Here is a 25,099-nt window from a genome sequence, read left to right on the forward strand (position 1 = left end):
TCCGCAGTGGCTCGTGGTTTAGGAGACAAACGGCAGTTCCTTCGCTCGTCCTGTCACTTAAGTGGGGCATCAGCCGGCTGAGCCGCTTTGAAGGCGCCGACACGATTCCACGAGACTCCTTAAGGGACACCAAATAGCAGAGCCAATCTCGCCGGGATGTCAGAATAAAGGCGGAAAGTTGACAGACTGACGTCGGGAAGAACGTCGGGTCCGTTAAGAGCGCACGGGCAGAACTAGAGTCGCGGCGAAGCACAGACGATAACGTTCCACATTTATTGTCGAGGTGACTTGAAAACAGGAAGTGGGATAAAGAAGAGTGAAAGGATGTGTGCGAGTGTGGCGGTACCTTGAAGGTCAGCGTGTGTTGTTGACATATTCATCAAACAATTTTGTGTCGGTGAAGAAGATAAGTCCTCCTGCCAGGCGCTGACCTTTCTGTTCAAATCCTGCGAAAAGAAATGACGCTCTGTGTTAGCGATGAGATCTTATCACCGTTTGTTGCCCAAGCCTGATGAACGCTGGGAGAACCGGATCAATGTTCAATTCTCATCACTGCACTGTTCCTTCCAGCAGTTATTGTTTTCAAAAGCAAACCAAGAGAAGGGATGATGTCAACCCAAGATGGAGACCTGAACCAGTCATATGGAACTGAAATACAGAAGAGACTTTCCATAGCGCTTCATCTCTTTGCACTTTTGTCCACGACTTCATTTTTCCATGCAGTCATTCGTGGGAAATAAGTCGAGGGCAGCTTTTGGGATCCCCGGCAGTGATTTTTTTTTTTTTCCCGCCACTCCAATCAGAATGTGTGCAGAGGCATTCCGGAACGAAGCGTGCCAAGTCTGGCAGCCGGCGGTGTCCGAGCACGCTGATCTTCCTATCTGGCCGCCGCAGACGCTTCCTGCGGGGTCACCTTGTCGCTCGGGCTAATCTGCCATTCCCGCAGAGTTGCGCGCGCGTTTCGGTTTCCGACCCGCCGATGCTAAGCCCGCCGAGCGCCGACATTGGACGAGCCCCAATATTGAGCATTCAAGCGAGCATTGAATGTTTGGAACAAAGTGCCAAAACGATGATCCCAAAACTTCTCAGTAGGGTGTCACATGAACCTCACAAAATGAGCCCAAAATTGGGAAAATCTTGTCTTTCCTCGGGCGCTAACAGTCACGTCGAGCAACCAACTGTCGACAGCAGTTTATCTGTTCACTTGCCAATGGCGATCCAAACCTTTCCCTGAGTTAGCTTGAGAATGTTCCTCCATCAACTAAAATCCTCCATCGCTTTGCCAAAGCGGCTGGCGATCATTACTAAAGTCTGGCAGTTGGACAGAAAAAAAAAATAGCTCGTAGGCGGCGGTTCACTGCATAGGTCGGCGTTATTTTCACTTAAGCGCTTGGAGCTTTTTAATATAATTGTGGACAAGACCTCATTCTGCTTATCAATCTCACATTTGATTGCCACGTGAACGCTGAGCCACTTGGGGCGTTTTCTAAGCGCTCCAGATGGTCCAAGCGCCTCAAAACGGACGGCGTGTTGATGGCTAATTATCCTCAACGGACCCCGAGGAACTCTTAGGCATAAACAACGCTGATGAGTATTCTGATAGGAAGGAATCGTGCACGATTGATAGGCTCTCGGAGGTGCGAAACGATTGTCGGCTGGCATGCGTAACGGCGCGCGTTGGCTGCTTAATGACACTTGCGGGTGAGCGAGCAAAACCGCGTCGGAGGGGGAAATGTCGTCCGCTTGACGACGAGCTACCGAGTGCGGGATTTGATCGACGTCGGCGGCCCGGGCGGACCGACCGAGTTCCCCGGGAGGTTTCAAGCGCCAACTTGTTTTCGTAATATCCCCCTGAAGTCAGAATGAAAGTTAGTCCAAAAGTTGTGGGAGAGTTTGACAGCCACTCGCTCCATCCAAGGAAGACATTCGTCACATTTCTGAATCCAATTAACAACATCGATCGGGTGTTAAAACGTGCTGAAACAATTAAGACTCCAAAGTGTGCATTGCGCTCATCTGACTTGTCTCCAAAGTGCTTCTCATTTTTTTTTTCTTTTTGCCAGATAAAATGAGACAACCTCAACTCTAATCTGGTAGGCCCATTGGAATTGTGAATGAACATTTGGAGGGTTTAGTTTAGAAGTCATTTCTAGGATTAGCAGAACCATGAACGACTATCAGTTCAGCCCAAATCAGCCTTGACGTTTTTTTTGTAACCAAACCGTAAACATCCATGGCGGAGTTTAACAACAAAGTCAAAGGCCTGAAATAAAGTGTTTCTTTTGTGCCTTGATGGCTAAGCACACAGGGCTTCCTGGCTGAAAGCAATGAGCTGCGCTCGCTCCATTTGCCGGCGTCCTAATGACAAAAGTGGCAAAGCGGAAACGTCGGCGGCTTAGCTTAGCGCTGAATAAAGTGGCCAATTTAAGGCCGACTCCATTCCGTCTTTGCGCGGAGCCCCGCGGGCGCATGTTGAGTTGGAGGAGAGCGCGCCTCATCAGTGAACAAAAGTGACAGCGTAATGACTTTGCTCATTTTCTAGTTCTGCTTTTGGCAAAGTCGTTATTAGGTGTCAACCTGTGAATTTAGACAAGTCTGCCAGAGCTCTCGAGCAGTCCGATTGGAGGGCGTAAACAGCCACAAATTGCACATTCAGACTATTTGCCAAATTTGATTTATTTATAGAATTATAAAATTGTATTTATTTAGCTAATTATATCTATCTATCTATCTATCTCTCTATCTCTCTATCTCTCTATCTCTCTATCTATCTATCTATCTATCTCTATCTATCTATATATATATATAGATAGATAGATATATATCTATCTATATATATAGATAGATAGATAGATATCTATATATATATATATATATAGATAGATAGATATAGATATATATCTATATATATATAAAGAACGAGTTAGCGGAAAGACGCTAATTCGCGATCGTGCTAACACGCGAAAACGGACTTCTAAAGGAATGTAAACGAACATTTGGAGAAAATACTACTTTGTCCTAATGTTTCCACAATTTAGAAGTTTTATTTTGACTTTTAAATGTTTTTTTAATTTGGAAAAAAAATCCGCGATGTAGTGAAGCCGCGATAAACGAAACGCGAAGTAGCGCGGGATCACTGTATATACACGGTAACTTTGCCACTCTGATCGGAAGTAAATGAGCAGGAGTTCCGGGCTCCAGTCGGGAGTGTTAATCGGTAATCGCTTCAATTTCACACATGTGCGCTCGCATCAGGACTTTTGGCGGCCCCGTCGGCGGCACGCAGCGCCGCGGCGGGGATGTGCCATTCAATCCAATTTTGCCGAATGTGTGGCTGTTAGCGGGTTCAAATTAGATGCCAAAACATGCCAGGTGGATCAAGGTCCATAAAACAAAATGACACGCATGGCGACTGAGTCATTGTTTTGGCTTTGTTAGAAACGACAAGCTAATGTTTGTTTGCTGATCCCGACCTACAAGTTTAAACAGCACAAAAGTTGTAAAAGACACATTTAGCAGCATTCCAGCCTGTGACCTACCTCATGCTCTTGCTTGTCTTGGTTGTTTGCTAGTGGGCGGAGCCTCCTGCGGCACACCTGTTGGCCACCACAATCAGCAAGGTGTAGAACACCTGTGTCAAACTCAAGGCCCGGGGTTAGGGTTAAAATTACTAATTGTTTTCACTTTTAAAAAATAGATTTATTGCTAGCAATTTTTATTACCATTCATATTTTTAAAATATGTTAACAGTTTTTCTTAGTCTCTTTTTCTGTTGTTCATCTAGTCATTCACTAATTTGTTGAGTACCGTACACTATAAATAATTTGAGACATTCAGACATTTATTTGGGTTGGCAATTTCAGTGGCTCTTCGAAGGAAACCATGACTATGATGCGGCCCGTGAAAAAAATAAGTTGACACCCCTGGTGTAGAGGGATGCTGCTGTTTTTCTTTTTTCTTTTTTTTTTTTTTGCAAGACATTGCTTTTTCTCACAGTTGTTCACATTTCCTATTGTCAAGCCATTTTGTGTTTTCCATGCACTTGACCTCAATTTGATTGTTCGTTAACTCAAGAGAGAGCAGTTTTCAAAAAGTGCATCTTGAAGATGATTGTGCGCTGACATCAAAAATTAAATTAGCACTGTTCTTTCTATAATTCCACAGCAACCCTTACGCTAATGTTTACTTCGTTAGCACGACAGCAAAGGGTAGTGATAGTGAATGCCTCGCCACATTCCGATTTACAAATTCGGCAAACCTTGATAAGTGTCAACAATGCCACAATAGCTGTGAATAAAGATTTTATTTTGTTGCAAAAGATTGAGACCTGGATTGAATAATGACGACAACTGGAATATGTGCCAGCATATTCAGAATGGCAGCACAGTCTCGGCGCAAGCTTTACACTCCCTCCCGCTATCAGGCGTAAATATGAACGTAATTAGGTTGGGAGAAGCGTTGGGAAAGGAAGACCGCGAGCAGAAGGCGACCCTGACCAATATTATCCATCTTATTTGCCGTAATCGCATGCACGTTCTGTTCCTGCAAGGCAGCTCAACGCTTTTTTATTGGATTTAAAAATAGAACCAAGGCTCCCTTGGGCCTGTTCTCCTAGTGTGTGTGTATGTGTGTGTGTGTGTGTGTGTGTGTGTGGTGGTTTCGATGAATCCAGCGAGCAGCCGACGGGATGACTCCTTAATTCGTACGACGTTTGTAAGCCAGTGTGAATGGCACACAATGAACTCTGCCTTGGCTGTTTCGCTAACGTGCTAACAAAAATGCACTTTGTGTTGGGATGCTAATTTTGCAACATTCTTTGAAGTGGTGTTGACAATAAGAAAAGTTTCTTTGAGGCTTAGTATTGGCTTCATGCACTCCAAAGTCAAATTAATGGATATGTTTTGTTCGCTGATGGATGTTTTCAAGCCCCACGTAAATACGGCCGCCAACGTGTGCTTCGACGCGGGCGCACAACAGGCGGCGCTAATCCTCCACTCGCTACAAATGGACTCCGATAACAGAAGTGTACGATGCAAAGCCAACACAAATGTGAACTTGAAATGTGTGCAAATTCAATCTTCACTTAGGGGACTTGAACGGAGCGGCACAAACACACACTTGTTCCCTTTTTTAAGTCTTACTTGGCTCAGCCGAGAGTGTTGACTGGTGTCAGTTCAAAAAGCGAGCGAGACGACGAGCATGTCCGTCAAGTCGTCTCATGCGACAACTCCAATTGAACGCTGTCAATACTTTTGTTCGGATCCAAACAATCGGCTGCTTCAGATTTTTTGACGTTACTGACAATGCCTCCATGTTTTCCCGGTTGATGACTAACGTGAATCGTGGCAGTTGACTCGGCGGTGTTTTTGATTTGATAGACTGCCCGAGTAAGAATGAGGCCGGGCGATGGCGCTCAGCAGACCCTTGAAGCGGGTCCAGTATAAACAACATGGCCGCCGTCGGTTTTTAGCAGCCCACTTGGATGCGTTTTTCTTTTTGAAGACTGTTGTATTTGACAAGGGGCAAATGTTTCACTTGATATGAACTCTTATCTCGGGAGCGTAGCGAACTTTTGTGTTTTGGATTCGGCGGCCCCTGCGAAATTGCTCCTGGACCAAATCAAGCTACCGTATTTTCCGGACTATAAGGCGCACCATTAATGCATAATGTCAGATTTTTAATCCAAATCAAATCATTCTCCATTTTATCTTTTTTATTTCAACTTCAGACACAATAAATTACTTTATAATCACAAAATAATGATCCATAGTCTTTTTGATTTATGATTCATAGACTTCAGCAGGTCACTTATGATTGATTTCATGACATAATGCTTCAGGCCAGTTTAAATTTAGGAATTTGGTCCATATATAAGGCGCACCAGACTATAAGGCACACTGTCGGCTTTTGAGAAAATATTAGGTTTTTAGGTGCGCCTTATAGTCTGGAAAATACGGTAATCACTCTGCAGCTTAGGCAGAAGGCGAGCTTTGATGAGCGACACAAACAAGAAGCGATTCATTGCGTTGGCTTCCCGCCAGAGCTTCCATTTTGCGACGGGATGCTTGTACAACACGGCAGACATGCATTTTTTTCCATTACCGACAACCTCTGTGGGCTAATTGTTGAGTCGACAATGGGGGGGCCGGCGGGGGGGTGGGGTAAAGCGACTCAGCAGAGGATTTATTTCCCAAGTGAGATACGGCTAAACGTCTTCTTGCGGGATTAGCCTCAAAATGTAACATTGTGTTTATCTGATAGATGACAAGGAGGGTACGAGAGGTGTTAAGAAGGTTAATCGCTTGTTGAAAAAGGTTACAAGTTAAGTTTGAAGAAACTTTTACCTGGCGCCAAAGTTTGTTCAAGTGTGTTTTATTTAAGAAAAATGTGTTTAGAACATGACAGAGGTGCCCATTTTAGCCCTAAAGTCTGTCTCTCTCTCTTTTTTTTTTTTTGATTTAAACAAGTCTAGTACATGTCTACAGACACAACCCACCCAACTGGAACATCCACTTCATTACAAAAAGTGTTTGCCCCCCAAAAATAAAAAAATAGTATGAGATAAATAGATAAATACACAAGCAAATCAAAGAGCCAATCAATAAATAGAAGGATAAATAACATTCAAAACATCTTTGGCCTGACGGTGGCCACAGAAGTGACGTCGTCGGTCGTTTCGCTCGCGTGGCGTGAAATCTTCTATTGAGGCACTTTGGAAGATGTTCACGGAAATGACATCATCTCCACGGATACACGTCAACAACATTCAGACTGAACTGACCACGTCGCTCTACGCTCTCGCCATTTTTTTTTTTTTACAATTATGGGACGGGTCATGAAAACAACGTCAAGGACAGAACTGAAGAAAAAGATGGAAAGATGTTTCAGGACATCCTCAGGGTGTCAGACAGAAGATGAAAAAAGTCTCCCAAACAGAGATGTCGAGTTACGGCGTGAAGATGTCAGACAAAAGTCATCACATGTCAGGAAAAAGATATTTTTGCGGAACCGCACCGCTGACTTGAGGCAAACTGTCAAGTCGAAGCAATTACACCGGCAACGACATGGCAAGCAAACTACACCGACTACAACTGGCGGATTACTCTCCCGTGGCCTCCTTACCAGGGGGAGGGGCTTCGGGAGCACATCTCGCCCGATCTTTTTCCTGACACTCCGTGACTTTTACACCGACGTCCGATACCCGTAACTAGATTCCAATAAGCTGGGCAGTGTGACTTTTCGATCTCCTCTCTGACTATGTCCTAACGTGTCCAGCAACAAATCAAGTTTTGCTGGCAGCGGCCTCAATGCTCCGTGTTGGTGGAGTCCGAGCGGGCTTCCGAGTGCTCCCCGAATATTCCCGCCAGTGTCTTGAAGCGGGGCCCCCACTCGTTGAGGTAATCGTAGTCCTCCTCGCCGTCGACGGCCAACGATTCGATGGAGCTGAGCGACTCAGCCACCGAGCCGTCGCCCTCGTAGGCGTAAGTGGCGAGCGAGTCGTACGGCGGCGCCGAGCTGTCGCCGTCGTGTTCCTTCAGCCGCTGGCTGATGAAGGCCCGGATGTCGGCGCTGTCCTTGGAGGGGGGCGCCCTGGGTCCCCGCTTGACCTCCGGCTTGACGTCCCGGCGGAACAGGTTGTCCTTAACCACTTTGGGGTTGCGGAGCGTCCCCATGTCGAAGGCGTGCGTGTCCTCCTCGCCGCCGCCTTCGTCGTCGTAGTGGATCACGTTGTCCCGGATGTCCTCCTTGGACGACATCAGCGTCTCCTTCTTCTTCTGCCGCTTCAGGCCCACATAGAGGACCACGATGACTAGGTTGGGGACCAACACAGAAAAATTGGACTCACTACACGTGCATGTGTCACCAGATCATGTGAAAAGGGCCGACATGGTTTTGATGAGCTTCAAAATGGTGCAAAATGCTGTTGCATCACAACTGCCATTCTCTTCAGCCTGACTCAAACCCGCACGTGCGTACATTTGACCCACGCGTTGACCCTCGCTAGGAATTGTACTTGTCTGGTCGCCCTGAGCGCTTCCAAAATAAATAAACAACATTGTGCATTGAGGGCTGCCACTGCACAGAATTCATTTGCAGGTTAAACACGCGAGCCTTGTCAGATTGTGTAAGGTTGTGCATGTCGTCTACCTTGTATCGACTTTCAGCTGTTTATTGCTAAAAATGTAGACACAAGCACCCTCCCATAACATAATAAATACATAAAAAACTAGAAAATAAAGCGAGAGGTTGGTCTCTTCCAAGCTCACTTCTTTCTGTCTCCCTCAAAAGTGTAGTGCGTTAGCACCCCCTTGTGGCCGCTCTGCGGAATACAACAACAAGCCCTCACTTGTTTCTGAGCCAATTTGGCTCAAGCTGCACAATGCAAATGAGAGTTGGCTGATCTGCTTAATATAGCTCATCGTTTGACCTCTTTGGTCGTCTCCGCTAATCCCACTCCGCAATCCGGCCGGCGCAGACGCACGCTCCGTGGGAACGCCGGCTTCCCCGGGAACGCCGGCTTTCCCGGGAGCACGTGTTGAGTCTAGCGGCGCATCGGCTGTATTGAAGAATTATTGATCATATGATTCAAAATGAAGAGGAGGAGTTTGTATATGAGTAGCTACTCATTTGTTTCCCAGACTGGTCTTACATATAATTTTAATAAACCAGGGGGTGCCATGATGCAAAGTAAATAAAGTCACGTTTGAAGGCCTGCCCTTGAATCACAGCAAGGCATTCATTTCTACGGAGCATCCGACGGTCACGCTTCACAACGCGACGCCATAAAATTCGCCATTATTTCGCCCTCCCTCGTATGTAAATGAGTTTAGACATTAGCGGCCCGGGATGAAGGCGAACAAGCGTGGACGACCTTGCGGGTGATGCATACAGGGAACTTTGGTTCCGGGTCACAGACTCATCTGCCCCCCCCCGGCACCCGCTCCTCCTTCCATCAGTCATAAATGAGCAGTGTCCTCTAATCAACCTTGAACGCTTCAAAATGGCCAAACATGAATTTAGCAGCGAAAATAATGTGCATTCCCTCCTCTGGGGCCTTGCGGGTGTTGCCACCTAGTTGCTATGGCAACTGGCTGTCTGAGAAAAGGGCTCGACCACACATGGGCGCACTTCACTATCTGTTGGAAGATTACCACTGTGAAGATGTTCTTATCTTGCAAAACAAAGATATTGAAGACGTCATTATTTGAGTCCAAAATGCTTGACGAGGCTGTATGGAATTACAATTCGTTAAAATGATCGCACATTTGCATTTTCTTTCACGATTGCGTGCAATTTTAAAAATAAATGAAATTGGGGGATCTCTGTCATGGCACATTAGCTACATTAGCTATTTAGCATCTGTATTGTGAGCTGATAGACATTGTGCACAACTGCGACATCTTGCAGAAAGCATTGGCGGAGCTAGGATGTTTTCTTTGGGGGGGCCGTGGGGTCAGGTTTTTTTTACAAACCCAAATAATTCTTCAGAAAACACTGATATGGATAAAACAGGGGAAGATGGATGAATAAAAATGACAAATATAAGAAAAACAGAAAAAAGCCTAAGGTCTAAGCATATTTCAAGGGTGGGGGCGGGTCCAACGTCTCAACTGATGCACAACTCGGACATCACGGGATTCAAACGTATCGTACTGACCCAGCAGGATGACGATGCACAGGAGGATGGCGATGAGCGCGCCTGTGCTCAGGCCCACGGGCAGGAAAACAGCCTCCGCGCTACACGTCAGCAGCGATCCGTCGATTGCGCAGCCGCACACTCGGATGGTCAACGTTCCTGTGCTGCTCTTGGACGGGTAACCGTTGTCCTCGATGACCACAGGCAGGTGGAAGATCTCCTGCGAGCGTCGGCGGAACCCGCCTCGCTTGGTCACGATTCCTCCCGTGTTATCTACAAGGGAGGAGACATTTTATCGAATGTTTCTAAAGTTGCAAAAATTGTGAGTCACGTTTTGAGCTCAGCCCAGATAAAGAAACATAACAGTGATGACAGACAAGGAAGGAAATTAGCGAGCGGTGACGACGTGTGAAGGCGATGGAGGTCGACGCGGCGCGTAACACCGAAGCAACGTGTCGGATGGATGCGGCCCGCTTCTGTCGGCTCGCGTCGGAGAGGCTGACCCGCTGTCACGGCTGCTTTGCTCCTCGCCACAAGTTCCTTTTGACAGGAGCTCGGGCGTTTTCGCGCACCTTACGGCATTCTGGTTCTCGCTCGCCGCACCTCACCGCTGATGTCGACTTCCTGTCCCTGCCCATCACGTCTCGGACGGCACAGCGGGCTCACGGGCCCGCCCGTAAGCCACCTTTCTAAAGGTAAGAGTCGGACGGCGCTTGCGTGGGCTCCCCTCGGGCGGAGCTCATCCCGACACGGCCTCCTTTTCCGTTTCAAAGGCCGTCCGAGACCCCCACGCAGCTCGTCCGCGCACCTTTGAGATATTTTTCAATTTGACATCACTGCGGGGGCGTTAGCGGTCGCTATCGCTACAAGAAGAAGCAACTTTGGGGAGAGGAAAGCTAAGAAGCGCTTTCCAAAGAATGGTGTAAGGCAAGGGTGTCAAATTTTTTTCGTGGGCCGCTTTGTCGTCATAGCTTCTTTCGGAGGGCCAATATGACTGTCAACCCAAATAAATGTATGAGCACCAAATGTTTCACCAAACAAACTGACAAATAACTCGTTTTCAAATCAGACGAGTAAGAACTGGTAAAAAATAAAAAAAATTAAAAAATTAAAAGTGAAGACAATTTGCAATTCTAGTAATGACACGAATTTGATTCACAATTTGCCTACACATAAAATGATGTGGCGGGCCGTATCTGGCCCCCGGGCCTCGAGTTTGACACCTGTGGTGTAAGGTTAGGGTTAGGGTTAGGGTTAGATAAGATATTTTTGCTGGTAAAGAGTTAAAAATGCAACTCAAGAAAGTCCTTTGACTTACTTCCAAAGTCTCTGATGGTGAAATTCCTGTTTCGGACTTCATCTTTTGTTGCTTTGAAGGAGAACCGCTGTCCGGCGTTGGGCAGATCTTGATCCTTTGCGCTGAACAGTTGAATCACCTTTTCAGACGACAAAAAAAAAAAAAAGTCGGCGGGCCGTCAAGCGTGTCATGTCTCTCAGCCATGTGATGGAGAGGCAAACGACGGCCGCCCGCCGGATGGCGATACCAGCTAATGAGCTCGTTTGCAGGCGCGGCTGCTTTCCTGTCCTTATTTATGAGCGCACTCGGATGGGCTGTGCCGAAAATACATCACGCCCAAAGTACCGCCTGATTCGCACTGATCCAATATTGCGTCCTTGTCGGGATAAAATTTTCACTCAGGTGACCTGGCAGTGTGCATAAAAGTAAGAGGACAGAGTTGCTCCTAAACTTGGCTTGCAATCAATTAAAATTCAGGGACAGCCATAAAACTACTTGTCAAAAATGTCACATCAAGAGAAAAAAAAATAATTGAAATGAAACGCCACTCTGAGCAGAGTTGCTTGAAATTATTTATTATTTTGAAAATTATTTATTATCATCTTCATTTATTTATTTAAATTATTTATTGGTTCAAAAATGATTTTCATTGCAAATATAACTTCCAAATGAGGTTGAAAAAGCAGCACTGGGGCTGAATTATGATTAGACAAAATAAATAATACTCAAGATTGGAGTATGCGACGTACCTGTCCCATTTTGGCGTTTTCGCACACAAAGCTCTCGTAGGGGCTGGCGAGTTCAGGCGGGAACTCGTTAATGTCCAACACGTGGACGGAGACGGCCACCCGGCTGGTCAGAACCGGACTATCTGCGTGGGCGAAGACAGACATCTTCAGAAATTGCATGCAAGAGGAGGAGGAGGAGGTGGAGGTGGTAGTGACATCGTGTGGAGAGCTGAGGAAATGCAGCCTGGATGGTTGCAACACCTGAGGTACACAGGTTAATGGAAGCAAACACACACACACACACACACACAGCCTTCCATCAGTGCGCCGAGGAAATGTTCTTTTCATACAAGAGCCCCGGGAAGGTAAACTTTACGGATTTGATGTGGGAATAGGCTTTTCTCCGCTTACTTAGGTGGGGATGGGGAGCCAGCGGGATTGAGGTCGGGGGCTCTCGCCGAGTCGTCCCGAAGGGATTTGAGATGCGAGACCTGGGCTCGCTTAGTAACCCGCCTTTGACCTTGATGCCAAAAGCAATCTTCCCGTGCGACAAGTCACTCGGGATTTGTCGGGAAACTGCCGAGGTCCTGCATACTTTGGAGACCTCCAAATCTTCTTTTACCTCTAAAACTGTTTTTTTTTTTTTTAATGAATGTTTTTATGACTCCAATCCAAGCCAGTAATCCTGCCTGGCACATTCCAACCACCAGGTGGCACAACTGCACCACAATCCTCCGGTGCCCCCCTGAGCCTCATAACACATGCTCTAGTTGTTTTTATGAATCAGAACTCCTTGGAGGCCAGTCAAGCTTTTCTATTGCTAATCAGTTAGTTTTAAATTAAACTTGCTTGAATACGACGCTCCTCAAAGCTTTTGGAGTGCACTGCAAGGATGACAAATTAGAAAACAATGTTGACTTGGAGTCAATTAGAGGTAATTTTTTGGGGGGACCTCAATTGCTTACTATTTCTCAATGGTAGGAACTCTTTTAAATTGTAAATATCAGATTTTGTAATATAATGGAGACTTTTATGATATGGCGGGCGAGGTGAACTCCAACTGCTTTCTGTGTATTCAGTTTTGATGGTGCGGCGTGTGATTTTTTCAAATATTTTCGGAGTTTGAGAAAGCGTAGACATGATTTGACGACAACTCAGTCAAGCTCAAAGCAATAAAATCCGGCTGGCAGCATAAAAGATGGAATTGGAAAGAAATAGCGCCAAGCGGATGACACTTGAGCCTCCGAGCGGAACCGTTCCCGTGGGCGAGGCGGTTCTTCCCGGCCGTCAGGACGGCCAGGCTCGTCTCCGGGGCGCCTTCTGCCGCCGTGTCTCTGGAGAGCTGCAGATGGCGCTCTCATTTTGCTGCATGACTGAGGCGGCAGGCGGAGCAAATCTCCTGGGAGAGAGCCAGAGCGCCTGTCCTTCTTTTGCTCGCTTGTGGCCAGAGAGGCAAAAGCGAACGTGATCTACAACGGAGCAATCACAGATGCTTCCCGATGACTTTTTGGAATTACAGGGCCACGTTTGGAATATCTGACAGTTTAATTAACATTCTGCAAACAAGCCTGGAAGTTGCCTCTCCGTGCCACAACACAGTGGGTGGTAAAGCACTACATTTGTCTGAATGAGGCTCCTCAACTCTCTTCAACTGGCTAGTGAGTAGGCGACAAAGGATTACTTTTGTCTAAATTAATCTCCTCAACTCAAAACCAGAAAATGGCCGCAGTACCGTTTGAGAAAGAAATTCATTTTGGCCTTTTACTCTGAGGATGATTCACCAATTTGTCAAAGGGCCAAAGGTCGTGGGACTTGGTGGCCTCCTCGCAGGAAGCTTTCTTTGCGCAGGACTAAATTGCGACATCTAAGAAGCGACAACGCCGCACGGGGAATAACACGACACGGTAAAAAAAACGAGTATCCATCCGCTTTGAGCTCAACCGCCAGCCAAAAGCCAGTCAAGGTCAAGACCGTATTTCTTCTCCAGAGTCGGACGAGAAGCGGCTATCGCTGTCGGTACGCCGCCGTTATTTTCCGCTGGCAGCCTGACCACGTGTCACTCCTGCTCTTAAGAAACAACCGAGGCTGCCGTGCGGAAGCCAGATAAGAGCGCCAGCGAGGTGCAGGTGGGCGAGGATCAAGCAGAAAGGAAACTCGACGTTCCCTCGAGACGTGACGCTTCGCCTTCAGCGCAGTTGACAGCTAAATTTCAAAGAAGTCTTTAAAGAGGCGCCAGGCCAGGGAACCACAAAGACCTGAACATGACAAAAACTGTTTTTTGCCGGTGTCGTCTTGAAAAAGACCTCAATGATCTTTGGAGATTGAAATGTAAGGTAAGGTTTGAGTCGCTCAGGTCGGGCAAATAGCCGGAGCAGTCCCGCCGTGCATCCCAAGCGTGACCTTGCTAGGAAGCGGGCAAAGTCCGTTTCCAAGGCAACGGAACTGACGAGAGGCGAGTGAGCCTTAATGAGTATACGGCGTGGGTAATTTTGATTGAGCGCCGGCCTGCCTCGGGATAATGACTTTGACGCTTCTTAACGGAATGAGGACTTGATGACGATGGATTTGCTTATTTATTTGCAAATTTGACGGACGTCCTTCCATTGAATAATCATTAAAAAAAAACATAATTAGCCTGATGGCGCGTCTTAAAGCCGCAGCTCTGCCCGCCATTATTCTGCCGTGAAATTCGCTGAAGTTTGAATTGCGGGTGAGGTGGCCAGGAAAAAAAAATAAAAACTGAAGTCAAGCGAGCCCCAGGAGACGCCATCGCGCTTTATCACGGCCCATAAAGCTTTGCGTGAAAAAAAAAAAAAAAACACGATTGAATATTGACAGTAGTAAAAGTGTTCAATCTGTAAAGGCCGCAACGAAGTCGCCTGCGGCAAAAATAAAAATTTTTTGATTTTCCCAAATCGCTCGCTGTGCTCATTAAATAAGAAGCACAGACGTCCGTTTGGAAATGGCACTTTGCTGAGTCAGCATTTATTGTACTCACTCAGCTTGGTGGCCACGATGGAGATGTTGTGCCAGGCCACGCTCTCCCTGTCCAGCATCTCATTGGTGGAGATGGTTCCCTCCACCGGGTCGATGTCAAAATAGCCGTCCGGGTCGCTCCTCCAGTCGATGGAGTACCTGGGACAGCGACAAAGTTAGTTTCTCCTCCCCCACCGGCTGTCAATGCGGGGAATGCTGTTCTCATGTTTCTCGACGGACGGACAGGCTCGCCATCTTTTTTATCCATAACTCGGAGGCTATTCAAATATTGATCATAGCCTGCTCATGTTGGACTTTAGCGGCGCAGGGGACTACGCTCGGGCGCCTGGCCTCTATTTGTTATTTCTCTTCAGAGGCCAGGCTGGACTTTGTGAGGAGCGCCTGACTATGTCACCATCCTGACTTGGGTTCTTGGCCACTTACTCGATCCCCTCATTCATATTCAGCAGTACATTTTCGTTTCGTCTTCCCCACTGAGTGTCAGAGTGGATGGACGGAGGGGGGAGGGGGAGGAGGAGGGGAGGGCTGCCTCGTGTTCACAAGATGAGAGAATGATGACAGAAGCACTTCTGGCAAAATGGTTTACCACTTTTGCCCGGATTCAATTTTGTTTGATTTAAGCCTGTTGTTTCTTTTTAAGCTGGGGAAGAATTGAACGGCAGTCGCGGCAACTTGTTGGATGTGATCAATTATTTTATTTTATTATATTCTTTGGGTGGCGAGTGTTTGAAGGCAGAAAAGCTCCTTCGAAGCGGAACGTCATTCAACATTCATGACGGTCTTTTGTCTCCACGGACACACGCACGGCTAAAAGCGCACTCGCCTCTCCGTCGAAGACACAACTCTCCATTGTTTTTTTTATTTTTTACTTCAGGAAGTCCCAGTGAATAATTAAAATGCAGACAAAGTGCAGTTATACAAAAAAGTACTGTACTTTGTTGGAGGTTTTTCATTGGTTCACCAAATGTCAGTTCCGGACTTTTGTTTTGTTTAGTCCGATGATCAAATATTCATTGGAAACATCGTTTTTGTCCGTCACGCTCCGACAGCGCGTCTGGTTGCGAGCGGTCTCGGCAGGTTAATAGACTTGAAGAACAAAAGGCTCCTCATCCATTTTTAAGGGCCGTCGATGGTCGAGGCAAGACCGTGGGGTGGGGCGAAACGCGAGGGCACGGCGAGTTTAGCGACTCGTGTCACATCCATAACGGGCAGCTGATGTTTAAACGTCTCCCCCGGTAATTACCGGGGGGAGAGCGAGACTCGAGTACAAGACTTGAGCTTCTATTAAGATGCTATCGCGGCGGTGGGCAGTGTTTTTTATTCGTAGCGCTGCTTGCCTGTCTCACGCGCTGTAATCCACTTTGGGCCGAGAGTTATTTTTATGTCTGGAAAGCCGCAACAAATAACACAGTGTGATTGCGTGAGCAAAAAAAGCGTCGTCTTCGGGGCAACTTGAGTGGAGGGAAGTTGATGTTTTGCCGATATTTTGCCCTTGAGGATTGGACCTGCCATCCTTTTCTTTTTGGCCGCTCAATGTGTTCACTGCATTGTTCGAGGGACGTACGCATAAGCGTAGTTGTATTCATAAAAATATGTACCGTATTTTCCGCACTATAAGGCGCACTTAAAAACCTCCAATTTTCTCAAAAGCCGACATTGCGCCTTATAATCCGGTGCGCCTTATATATGGACCAATATGGATTCGTAGATGAGGACTAATTTATTAAAGTAATCTTTACGTGTTTATTTTGTGTGTTGTGCAACGATGAGTTATTGATATATTGTTATTGTTTTCACTATTTTGAATGTTACTATATTGTGATTGCATTAACGTTTGAGTTATTTATTCTATGCGCCTTATAATCGGGTGCGTCTTATATATGAACAAAGTTTTAAAATGGGCCATTCATTGAAGGTGCACCTTATAATCCGGTGGGCCTTATAGTGTGGAAAATACGGTATATATAAATGAATATACTTTATAGGTTGGAAGTGTCTGGAAAAACTCATCGTGTATGACAGGAAAGCTAACTGGCGCAGGAACGTCGAGGCCCTTTCTTAAAGTCGTCACTCTGACGAGGTCGCGACAAGTTCAGAGCCGATGTGATTGTGATGCCGAGACGACATTGATTGATCGATTGTTCCCGAGTCCTCCGCTGATGAACAAGGGCGGCAGTCATGGCCGAGCAGATGCAAAGACGCAAAGGCTTCAATCAGGCAGCACGGGAAAAAGATACTCGGTCCGGTGAAGAGAAGCCGCATTGTGTTCTCCAATCAGCCGAGTACTTCATTAGGAGGCCCGAGTGCTTTGATTACATTTACTCTGGTAATTGGAAATAATTGAATTTCAACTGTTTGTCAATGTTCGTTGTTTGCACAGGCTGGAAAAGTTCTGGCTTATAAAAATTGCCTTTGAGCACGAGCGACGATTAGTCAATGAATCGACAACTCATCTATTATCAAATTAATCGGTAATTATCTCGATGCGTCTTAATTCCAAAGCATCCAGGTGTTCGCAATTTCAGCTTCTCATCAGTAAATACAGAATTGATTAATCGATTATTAAAGTAGTTGCAGCCCTAATTCTTATGCGGTTTTTGTGTTTCAATTTTTTCTCATTTGATCTTTTCTTCCTTAATTTAGAAACCAGTTTCGAGCCCCAATTAGTAAACTCAGTCTTAAAGTCCCTTTATTGTTTTATCATTTTTGTTTTTATAATAGCATCCATCGTTTTACTGCTGCAACGATTTCCGTTAATGATCTTAAAGAAGCAAATTCCTCCCGAGTGGTTGGTTCTCGTTTGTAACCATGGCAACAATGGCAATCCTTCACGCCGTACCGGGCGTGGGAAAAGGAACTTTGTTGAACTTCACCTGACTGGACTGCTGCCGGCATCCAAATCCTGAGCCGTCACGGCTCCGATGATGGTGCCCGCCGGTGTGTCCTCGTACACGTCCATCACGTAGGCGGCCTTATTGAACACCGGGGGCTCGTCCACATCCAGGACGTTAATCTTCACCGTCGCCGTGTCTTTGAAGGCCCCGAAGGTTTGGAATCTGGGGTCCAGATGAGCGTTGGAGGCGTCCACCTTGAAGGTGTACGCCTTCTTGCTCTCATAGTCCAGCGGCTGAAAAGAAGCAAAAGAAGTTGATGAGCATTTCTCGTCTTTGTCCTTGCGGGAGCTTCCGAGACGTCAACTCGGGGTCAATTAGTCAAAGGCGAGCGGACGAGCGCGCACACTTGACATCGTGAGCAACGTCTTGACAGCGGTGACACGTCGGTTCTCACCCGCGCCCGTCTGCTGCCCTCTCATGTGAGACCGCCCACGCCGGGCCGAGGCTCGCCGCCGTCACGCTCCGTCGGCCCCGCAGCCGCACGAGACACGTTGACGCCGCCTGTACTTCGAATGAACTAACGAGGAGGGCGGCACCTTGGCAGCGAGCGGCGTGTCCCACCCGGGATGGCGGATTTCTCTTTCTGGCAGCTTGTTTGGAAAAAGGGCCAAAGAGCTTTTCAATGAGGGGGAGGTGAAACCTTTTTTGCGCGACCTCCCACACAAACTAGCTTGGAGAAGAGATTTCAAACACATCTGTCATCTTACTTTTTAACAGAGCAGGACAACCAAACTATATTTTAGGTCACGAGGTTTTAAGTCATGAAGCTGTCTCAGAAAAACCAAATTGTGACGAAAATGCTGCTTCGCCAAGATCTGATCTCAACGAATGAGCATTTTAAAATGAGATTTTAAAAATAAGCTAAATTACATTTCCTGGAGGTGAAACCCTGAAGATGCTGGAATGTTCTCTGAGTCATCTGTCTTGTTGATTTTACAGGGGTCTTCTGTTCTGCCGGAGCAGGTGTCCATTAAAGGACTGGAGGAGAAGGTGGGTGGGCTGCGATGGGGGAAAAGACACGGCGAAGCCTGCCAATCTAAAAGCAATCACTGACCATCAGCTAGCTTGATTGGTTTGATTACAGCGCAGCAGGTGCAAGCGCTGCGGGCACTTGCAGTCGCACTGGGGAAATGCATCAGGAAGAACACTCTGTCCTTCTCCAACGACAGCCTCGCTTGTCACTTCACAAGTCGCGGACGCCATTTAAAGCGCCGGCTAGAAGGCCTCAAACGACCGGACGCGTATCCCGCGGCACGTGGCTGAAATCAGCTAGAAGAGATTGAACATTTGGTCCGGGTGCGTCGGGGATCTGTTTCGAGGCGGGTCAAAGTGCTACTAAAGCGAGCCGAGGTCCAACGCCTCCGTGTCGACCAAATGTGCTCCTTGAGTGCTTTTTGCGCTGATGACTTGACTGGCTGCTCATTAAAGTGCAAGAGCAAGCACGTGCTGTGTGGTTACGAGGGTTCACGACGCTAGCGCTGTAGCTCGACGGAAATGGGAAAGGAAGGCTTGTATGCAGCAAGGGGAAAATAAAACTACACACATTTTGAAATTCTCCAGAAATTGTAAATGTCTCGTTTGATTATTTATTGGACGTGTTAATTATACTAGCATCTTCACAAGCATTATTATCTGATTTGATAAAGCAGAAATGGCATATTACCGTATTTTCCGGACTATAAAGTGCACTGGACTATAAGGTGCACCTTCAATGAATGGCCCATTTTAAAACTTTGTCCTTATATAAGGCTCACCGGACTATAAGGCGCACCATGAATGCATCATGTCAGATTTTTAATCCAAATCAAATCATTCTCCATTTTATCTTTTTTATTTCAACTTCAGACGCAACAGATTACTTTATAATCACAAAGTAATGATCCATAGTCTTTTTGATTCATAATTCATGGTCTTCAGCGGGCCACTTATGATTGATTTCATGACACAATGCTTCGGGCCAGTTTAAATTTAGGAATTTGGTCCATATATAAGGCACACCGGACTATAAGGCGCACTGTCGGCTTGTGAGAACATTTTAGGTTTTTAAGTGCACCTGATAGTCCGAAAAATACGGTACACACATTTTGAAATGAATAAATGTCTTGTTTTATTATTTATTTGACGTGTTAATTATACTAGCATCTACACAAGCATTTTTATCTGATTTAAAAAAAGGAGAAACGGCATACTGGGTATTTTTAAAGATAGCACTTTACATTGGTTAATAATTCTTAAAAAAAAACAAACAAACAGGGCCACGAGAGAACTGAGCCTTACTATCAATGTGGGAAAGTTATTTTTCCTCCCCAGGAAGGCGCTCTATTTTCTTGGGAGTCTATGTTGAGTGACTGATACTGCAATCAAGCCCATGCCCAGGTGGATGAGGGGCGGCGGCGCCGGGTGGTCGACCAGCGGGGGGCTGCGCACTCGGCCTCATTAGGCGTCTCGTGATACATGGGCGTCATTAGCTAAAGGAGAGAAAAAGCTTCTCAGTGTGAAGCTCCCTTTTGCACGTGAAGATCAGCGCTACCTTTGCCTTCTGCTCGCTCATCGCCAAAGAAAGCGCAGCTAGCCATCTGGACAAACAAGGCCGGATTCGATTGAAAAGCGATTGGGGTGGGGTTGTTATGTGCTGGTGGATGGCTAACTTTAGCAGGAGTAACACACACGCCCAGTAGGGGGCGAGACTGAGCCTCGAATTAACAAGAAGAGCTAACTGCAAAGAATCGCATAGATACCGAGGTCATGAGGGAAATATCCCATGAAGTCATTCTCTGACTTTTTTTTTTTCGTGGAGGTTGACCTACTTTTACGTGATTGGCCGCGAGGCGGCGGAGGCGCACCTGCGCTCGGCTTTCCAAGCCTCTCGTTACGGTGCAAGGAAGCGCGTCCTTCCGCTTTTCGTTTTGCTCGTGTGGCAACAGAAGTCGCTTGAAATTCCAGACATGTTCCTCACACCCTTTGATATGCAAATGTGCACCTTCAGTGCACCGCCACCGATGCCGAATGGAGCATCCTGGTGCTCCACAAAAGAAAGCCAACGGTGCTTGATGTGGACCGTGAGCTCGTCAAGGCCTTTGGCAGGTACTGGGCGGTACACAGCGCCAAAACATCAGTCAAGAATCGGAAAGCAAATCAGAACACAGTCCGGAATCAGCTTTCATTGTGACCGAAAAAGCGAATTCCACGAAATCCACGTGAGCGCAAAAGAGGAATTCGCTTCAGAATATCGAATGTTCTCCTCGCACCTACACCAGTCATTATAATAAGTAGGTGGGGGCGATAGGGGATGATGCCAGGCCCGTAGGGGGGGGGAGTCGGCATCGTTCCAAATCACAAGCAGGCTGATTCCATTTGTTTGCAATGCCGCACTAAAGGTGTTACGCCAGGAGATTAAAGAGTGGCAGAAAAACAGCGGAAAATATTGAATCTGTCAGCCGTGCGGCGCCGGCGTTAAATCTGCTTAGGCTCACTGTTATGTATTTACAAAGACACGCTGAAATCATTAACAACACGTGAGCTTGCCATTGGCTCAAAGCTAAGATAACAAACTAATTGAATGACGACGGCGCTGACAAAACATCTCGGCGGATTTTGATGGAGGTGCTTGCGGTCCCGCTGATAACGGGACCTCTTCAAGTTGGCATTTTAGATGGACGAGGTCAGCAGCTGTCCTACGAGGAGCCAAATTTGCTCTGCTTTTCTCGTTACGACCAGATTCGCCCAAATTAAAGTCTTAGCAAGGGATAACCTTGGCTTTAGCGTAGCATTCGCGATCCACACTCGTCGTCTTCTTGCATAACTATCGCCAGAATTTGGTCGGTCTCTGAAATGCGAGCTTTTAAATTCCGACTCTTCGATGCCTGTGAAATAATGCAGCCTCCAAATAGTAATAAATAGTACAGTACGTTTGTGGAGTGCAGTTCTTTGTCAGAGCGGAACAAATGATTCCCGTGTGGAAGAGCAAAAACCAACCGTTTGCATTTTTAAGACCGGGTGACTCACCAGTGGAGTCACTCGGCTCTATTTAAGTCGGCAAATTATGACAGGTGATACCGCCGATGAGTCAGGAGCTGATCTTTTGAAGAGTGCCAAAACTAGAACAGAGCCTAAAGTGTGCCAGTATGACCTCGGGCCTTAACAAGCTCTTGCGAGGCAAGATTTTCATGTTTCAAACGGTGAGTGGTACGTGACAAAAAATAAAAAAGCCGTGATGGAGGAGCTTTCGCTGTAGTTAGAAGTCAATAGCAAGCCTTGAAAATGGGAAAACTGAGAGGCCGTAAAGAGCATCAGATGTCATTTCCGCGGTGGAAAACAGCAGTTGCTAGCGTCAAAGTAAATGGAGAGTGTTTTCGACGAGTCAAGTCGCAGCAGAGATTTCTTTTGGGCCGAGTGCGCCGTCGGCAGCGGGCTGCGTTCAATAAGCTCGTCAACAGGAGAGAAAAGATTACATGGCCCAAAGAGACAAAGGGGAGGGGGGGTGCTCACTTTATTGTGCTGCCATCAATCACATCGCTTTGTGTCCTCGCTTGCCTCCATCGCTCCGCTCCGGACCATTCTGAGCGCTTGCCAGTGGCCACTGTTTTTTTTTTTGGAGCAACTTCTGACTCACTCCTGATGCCGCCGCTTATGATTTTGCACAGCTTTCCGGGAGGAAGCCATTTTAGAATAAGACGCAGAAACAACAATAACAAGTGGACTCCCATGACACTCCGATATAAAGTCCTCAGGACCAGATAAATGTCTTTTGGGTTTTGCGTTTGAAAGTGAATCCATCCATTCATATGCGGTGGAAACAAAGATTTGCCAATTTAGCATCACAAGTACAACCTGCTCAAACTTGGTAGGAGTCCAAGAAACTTTTACCAGGAAGTGGCCACGATATGCCGAAAGGCTTTAAACACAAAACTTTCCAGGCTTCTTGGGAATTTTTACTCATGAGAGACATTCATGCCAAAAGTGATGCTTCCAAGAGAAACTGTCTCCCGGGGGTTTACATTTTCAAATTGGCTTGAAATACCCAAATTTTTCTCACCTTGTAACCAAAAGGCAGACTTCAAGCCATTTTTGTGGGTTTACTCATGACAGACATGTCTACCAAATTCTGCAATTGGGGGGGGGGCATCAATGTACATTTTCACCAATTCAGATCGACCGCCCGAATGAATCGGACCGTCGGGAATCCCTTGAACAAAGATTCAAAACACTTCCTACACGCTCACCTAGTGAGATGTTATATTTATCATTATTTTTTTTTTCAAAACTGGCTACCGCCCGGAGGTATTTCCTCTCAGTGCCAGAATAGCCAGCCTCGCTGCCCACTGAAGTCTTCAGTGCTGCAATCAATGGATTAATTCCCAGTCGGGTGTGTGGGCGAGCCGCCGGCGCTCGCTTGCCAGCGGATCAGCTTCGTCCGCTATCGGGTGTCACTAACTGGCAGCAGTCGAGCACTTTGTATATTTCGGGCATTACGGCCCGATTAATTTTTAGGGACCCGGCTGAGATGTGAGCAAGCTACTTTTTATCCGCCCGTATCAATTTTGAACATCGCCATGCTGTCCGAGAATATTTTTCTGTTAGTGCGCTATTGATTTTCAATGTGCAATATCCTTCCTGCATAAATGATCTGGATCCTCCTTATCAGATTTGTGCAGTTTCCTTTCCACCGCTCAGCCCAATGGAAATGTCAAATTCTGTCGGGGTTACGGTTCCATCTCGGACCGTATTGATTTTGAATGATGCTATCCAAGTGGCTTGACGCAGTTGAGGTCGCGGATTGGTTTTATTAGCACTTCGGCGGGCGGCCTCAATTCCCAGTGCTGGATCATTTCATGACAGAAAGTGAAAGGCAGCTTCATTTCGCTCCCGTCTTCAATCACATTTATGATGGAGGAAGTGGACCAAGCTGATGAGATGCTTTAGTAAAATGAAGTCCTTAATTAATGGCAGGGAGGATGAAAAGGCTTCTTGCCTCAATCCTGTCGATTGCTTTGACTGGAGAAGCTTAAACGGAGCTCATCCGAGATCAATAGCCGGAGTCGTTTTCGCCACCGGGCCCACGAACATCTGTGCGTGTGTACGAACAGAGCAAACGACGAGAAACAACTCGTAATTTCCGTCATTTTATTCCCAATCCATCCATCCGCAGGACATTGATGGTTTTTATGCGCTAAAAAATGAAAATGCCGACATCAGACGATTTGATTCCAGCAGAATGTTGACTACACACTTCTATTTTTGTAAGTATTTTGAGCGGGAAGGCTAAAGTTTCAGCGGCGTCCTGAAATCCGAACGCAGGCTACCATGTTCTCGCTCCAACGAGGAGGAAGCACTCCCCACGTTTTGTCCTTCAAATGCACAAATGATCTTCAAGTGGCATGAATCTGCATCACAAGACTTTCCCCATAAAAACGTATTTTCACTCCAGTGAGTCCTGCTTTTTCTCATCGGTGAGGATTTGTCCCCGTTTGGAGATTAAGGCGAGTTTACCCCTCTCAATTTTATTGGTTTTGTACTTTCCCTTTTTATTGGTTTAGGATTTGGGACATCCCGAAAAGCATTTGGACAAATGAAACATTTAGCAAGCGATACTAGCGCTTTCTGTGTCGGGACATTAGACAGATTTGCTTTGGGCTTAGCTTGATTCCATTTGAAAGCTTTCAAGCCACCTTTCGATTCGTTACGATAATCTCGATGGAGACTTTCTTTGCACCGGCGAGAGATTGCAGCAAGTCGCATCGGTGACTTCCACCGAGTCGACCGATTCGGAATACAAAAACGGATTCTTGCTTTGGGGAGCCATTTTATGCACGCTGCTCAGATAATTACAGGCTAGATTTCAATGCAGGTGGGCTGACATATGAGAAACCCCAAAATAGAACCCCCGCTCAGCATCAGCATTAACATCAGCATCACCATGGCAACACCAAAGCTGCTTCAGACCCTTATGCAAAAAAAAAACTATGCATAGCTGTCTTCGGTTTTGTCCAAAACCGTATTGCCAGGACTCGACCTACTTCGACACCCGTTCCGAGAGAACCGCACGGGACTTCAAACTAGGAAGCCAAATATGATACCACACATGGCGTCTTCAAACAATTCAGGTTCAGCCCCCGAGGCTGGCTCCAGCAGATTTGCATGGCGCTCGCTTTCCTCCGTCTGCCGGGAGAAGGTAAATAAACAAGCGGAGGCACAAACGCCACGTTTAATCGGAGAGGAAGCCATTTTCGGCGAGGCGACCCGAGGCTCTTGTTTGTCAACGTGTCCTTCGTCGTACCGCGTGTCATCGGTCCGCACGCCTGCCCGGGAATTCTTTGGCGGATTTACCTATTGTCTCACGTAATCTTATGTTTAGCAGATGGGATGCAGCGAGGCCCCTTCACGCCTGTTTTTTTTTTTTTCCTCGCCAGTCTGGGAAAGCAATGATCATCCTTTGAACCCATTACTCAGCCTGATCCTCTTATCATAGCCAACCTTCCTCACTCTCTAATTTGGCTTCTGCCAAACTCGGCTGTGTACAATGAGGTTGCGTGTGTGTGTGTGTGTG

General features: G+C 46.7%; 2 protein-coding genes across 3 annotated transcripts in view; both read right to left on the reverse strand.

The window, feature by feature from the left end:
* Positions 1-3,636, reverse strand: part of LOC148380931 (cadherin-18) — a 79,700-nt gene extending 76,064 nt beyond the window's left edge. For both annotated transcript variants that reach the window (XM_088362867.1, XM_088362866.1), the window contains exons 1-2: positions 3,540-3,636; positions 347-446 (exon numbers count right to left, since the gene is read on the reverse strand). The gene's annotated coding sequence lies outside the window, so the exon portion shown is untranslated. The remainder of the gene's footprint in view (positions 1-346; positions 447-3,539) is intronic.
* Positions 3,637-6,356: 2,720 nt separating this feature from the next.
* Positions 6,357-25,099, reverse strand: part of LOC148380932 (cadherin-12-like) — a 50,452-nt gene continuing 31,709 nt past the window's right edge. Inside the window, exons 7-12 of the mRNA XM_088363662.1 lie at positions 17,533-17,786; positions 14,661-14,797; positions 11,684-11,805; positions 10,956-11,073; positions 9,659-9,910; positions 6,357-7,810 (exon numbers count right to left, since the gene is read on the reverse strand). Coding sequence (XP_088219788.1) covers positions 7,305-7,810; positions 9,659-9,910; positions 10,956-11,073; positions 11,684-11,805; positions 14,661-14,797; positions 17,533-17,786 — 1,389 coding nt within the window. The 3' untranslated portion in view covers positions 6,357-7,304. The remainder of the gene's footprint in view (positions 7,811-9,658; positions 9,911-10,955; positions 11,074-11,683; positions 11,806-14,660; positions 14,798-17,532; positions 17,787-25,099) is intronic.

This window comes from Syngnathus floridae, chromosome 20, assembly GCF_059516105.1.
Source record: "Syngnathus floridae isolate MCC-2025c chromosome 20, RoL_Sflo_1.0, whole genome shotgun sequence".
Lineage (NCBI taxonomy): Eukaryota > Metazoa > Chordata > Actinopteri > Syngnathiformes > Syngnathidae > Syngnathus > Syngnathus floridae.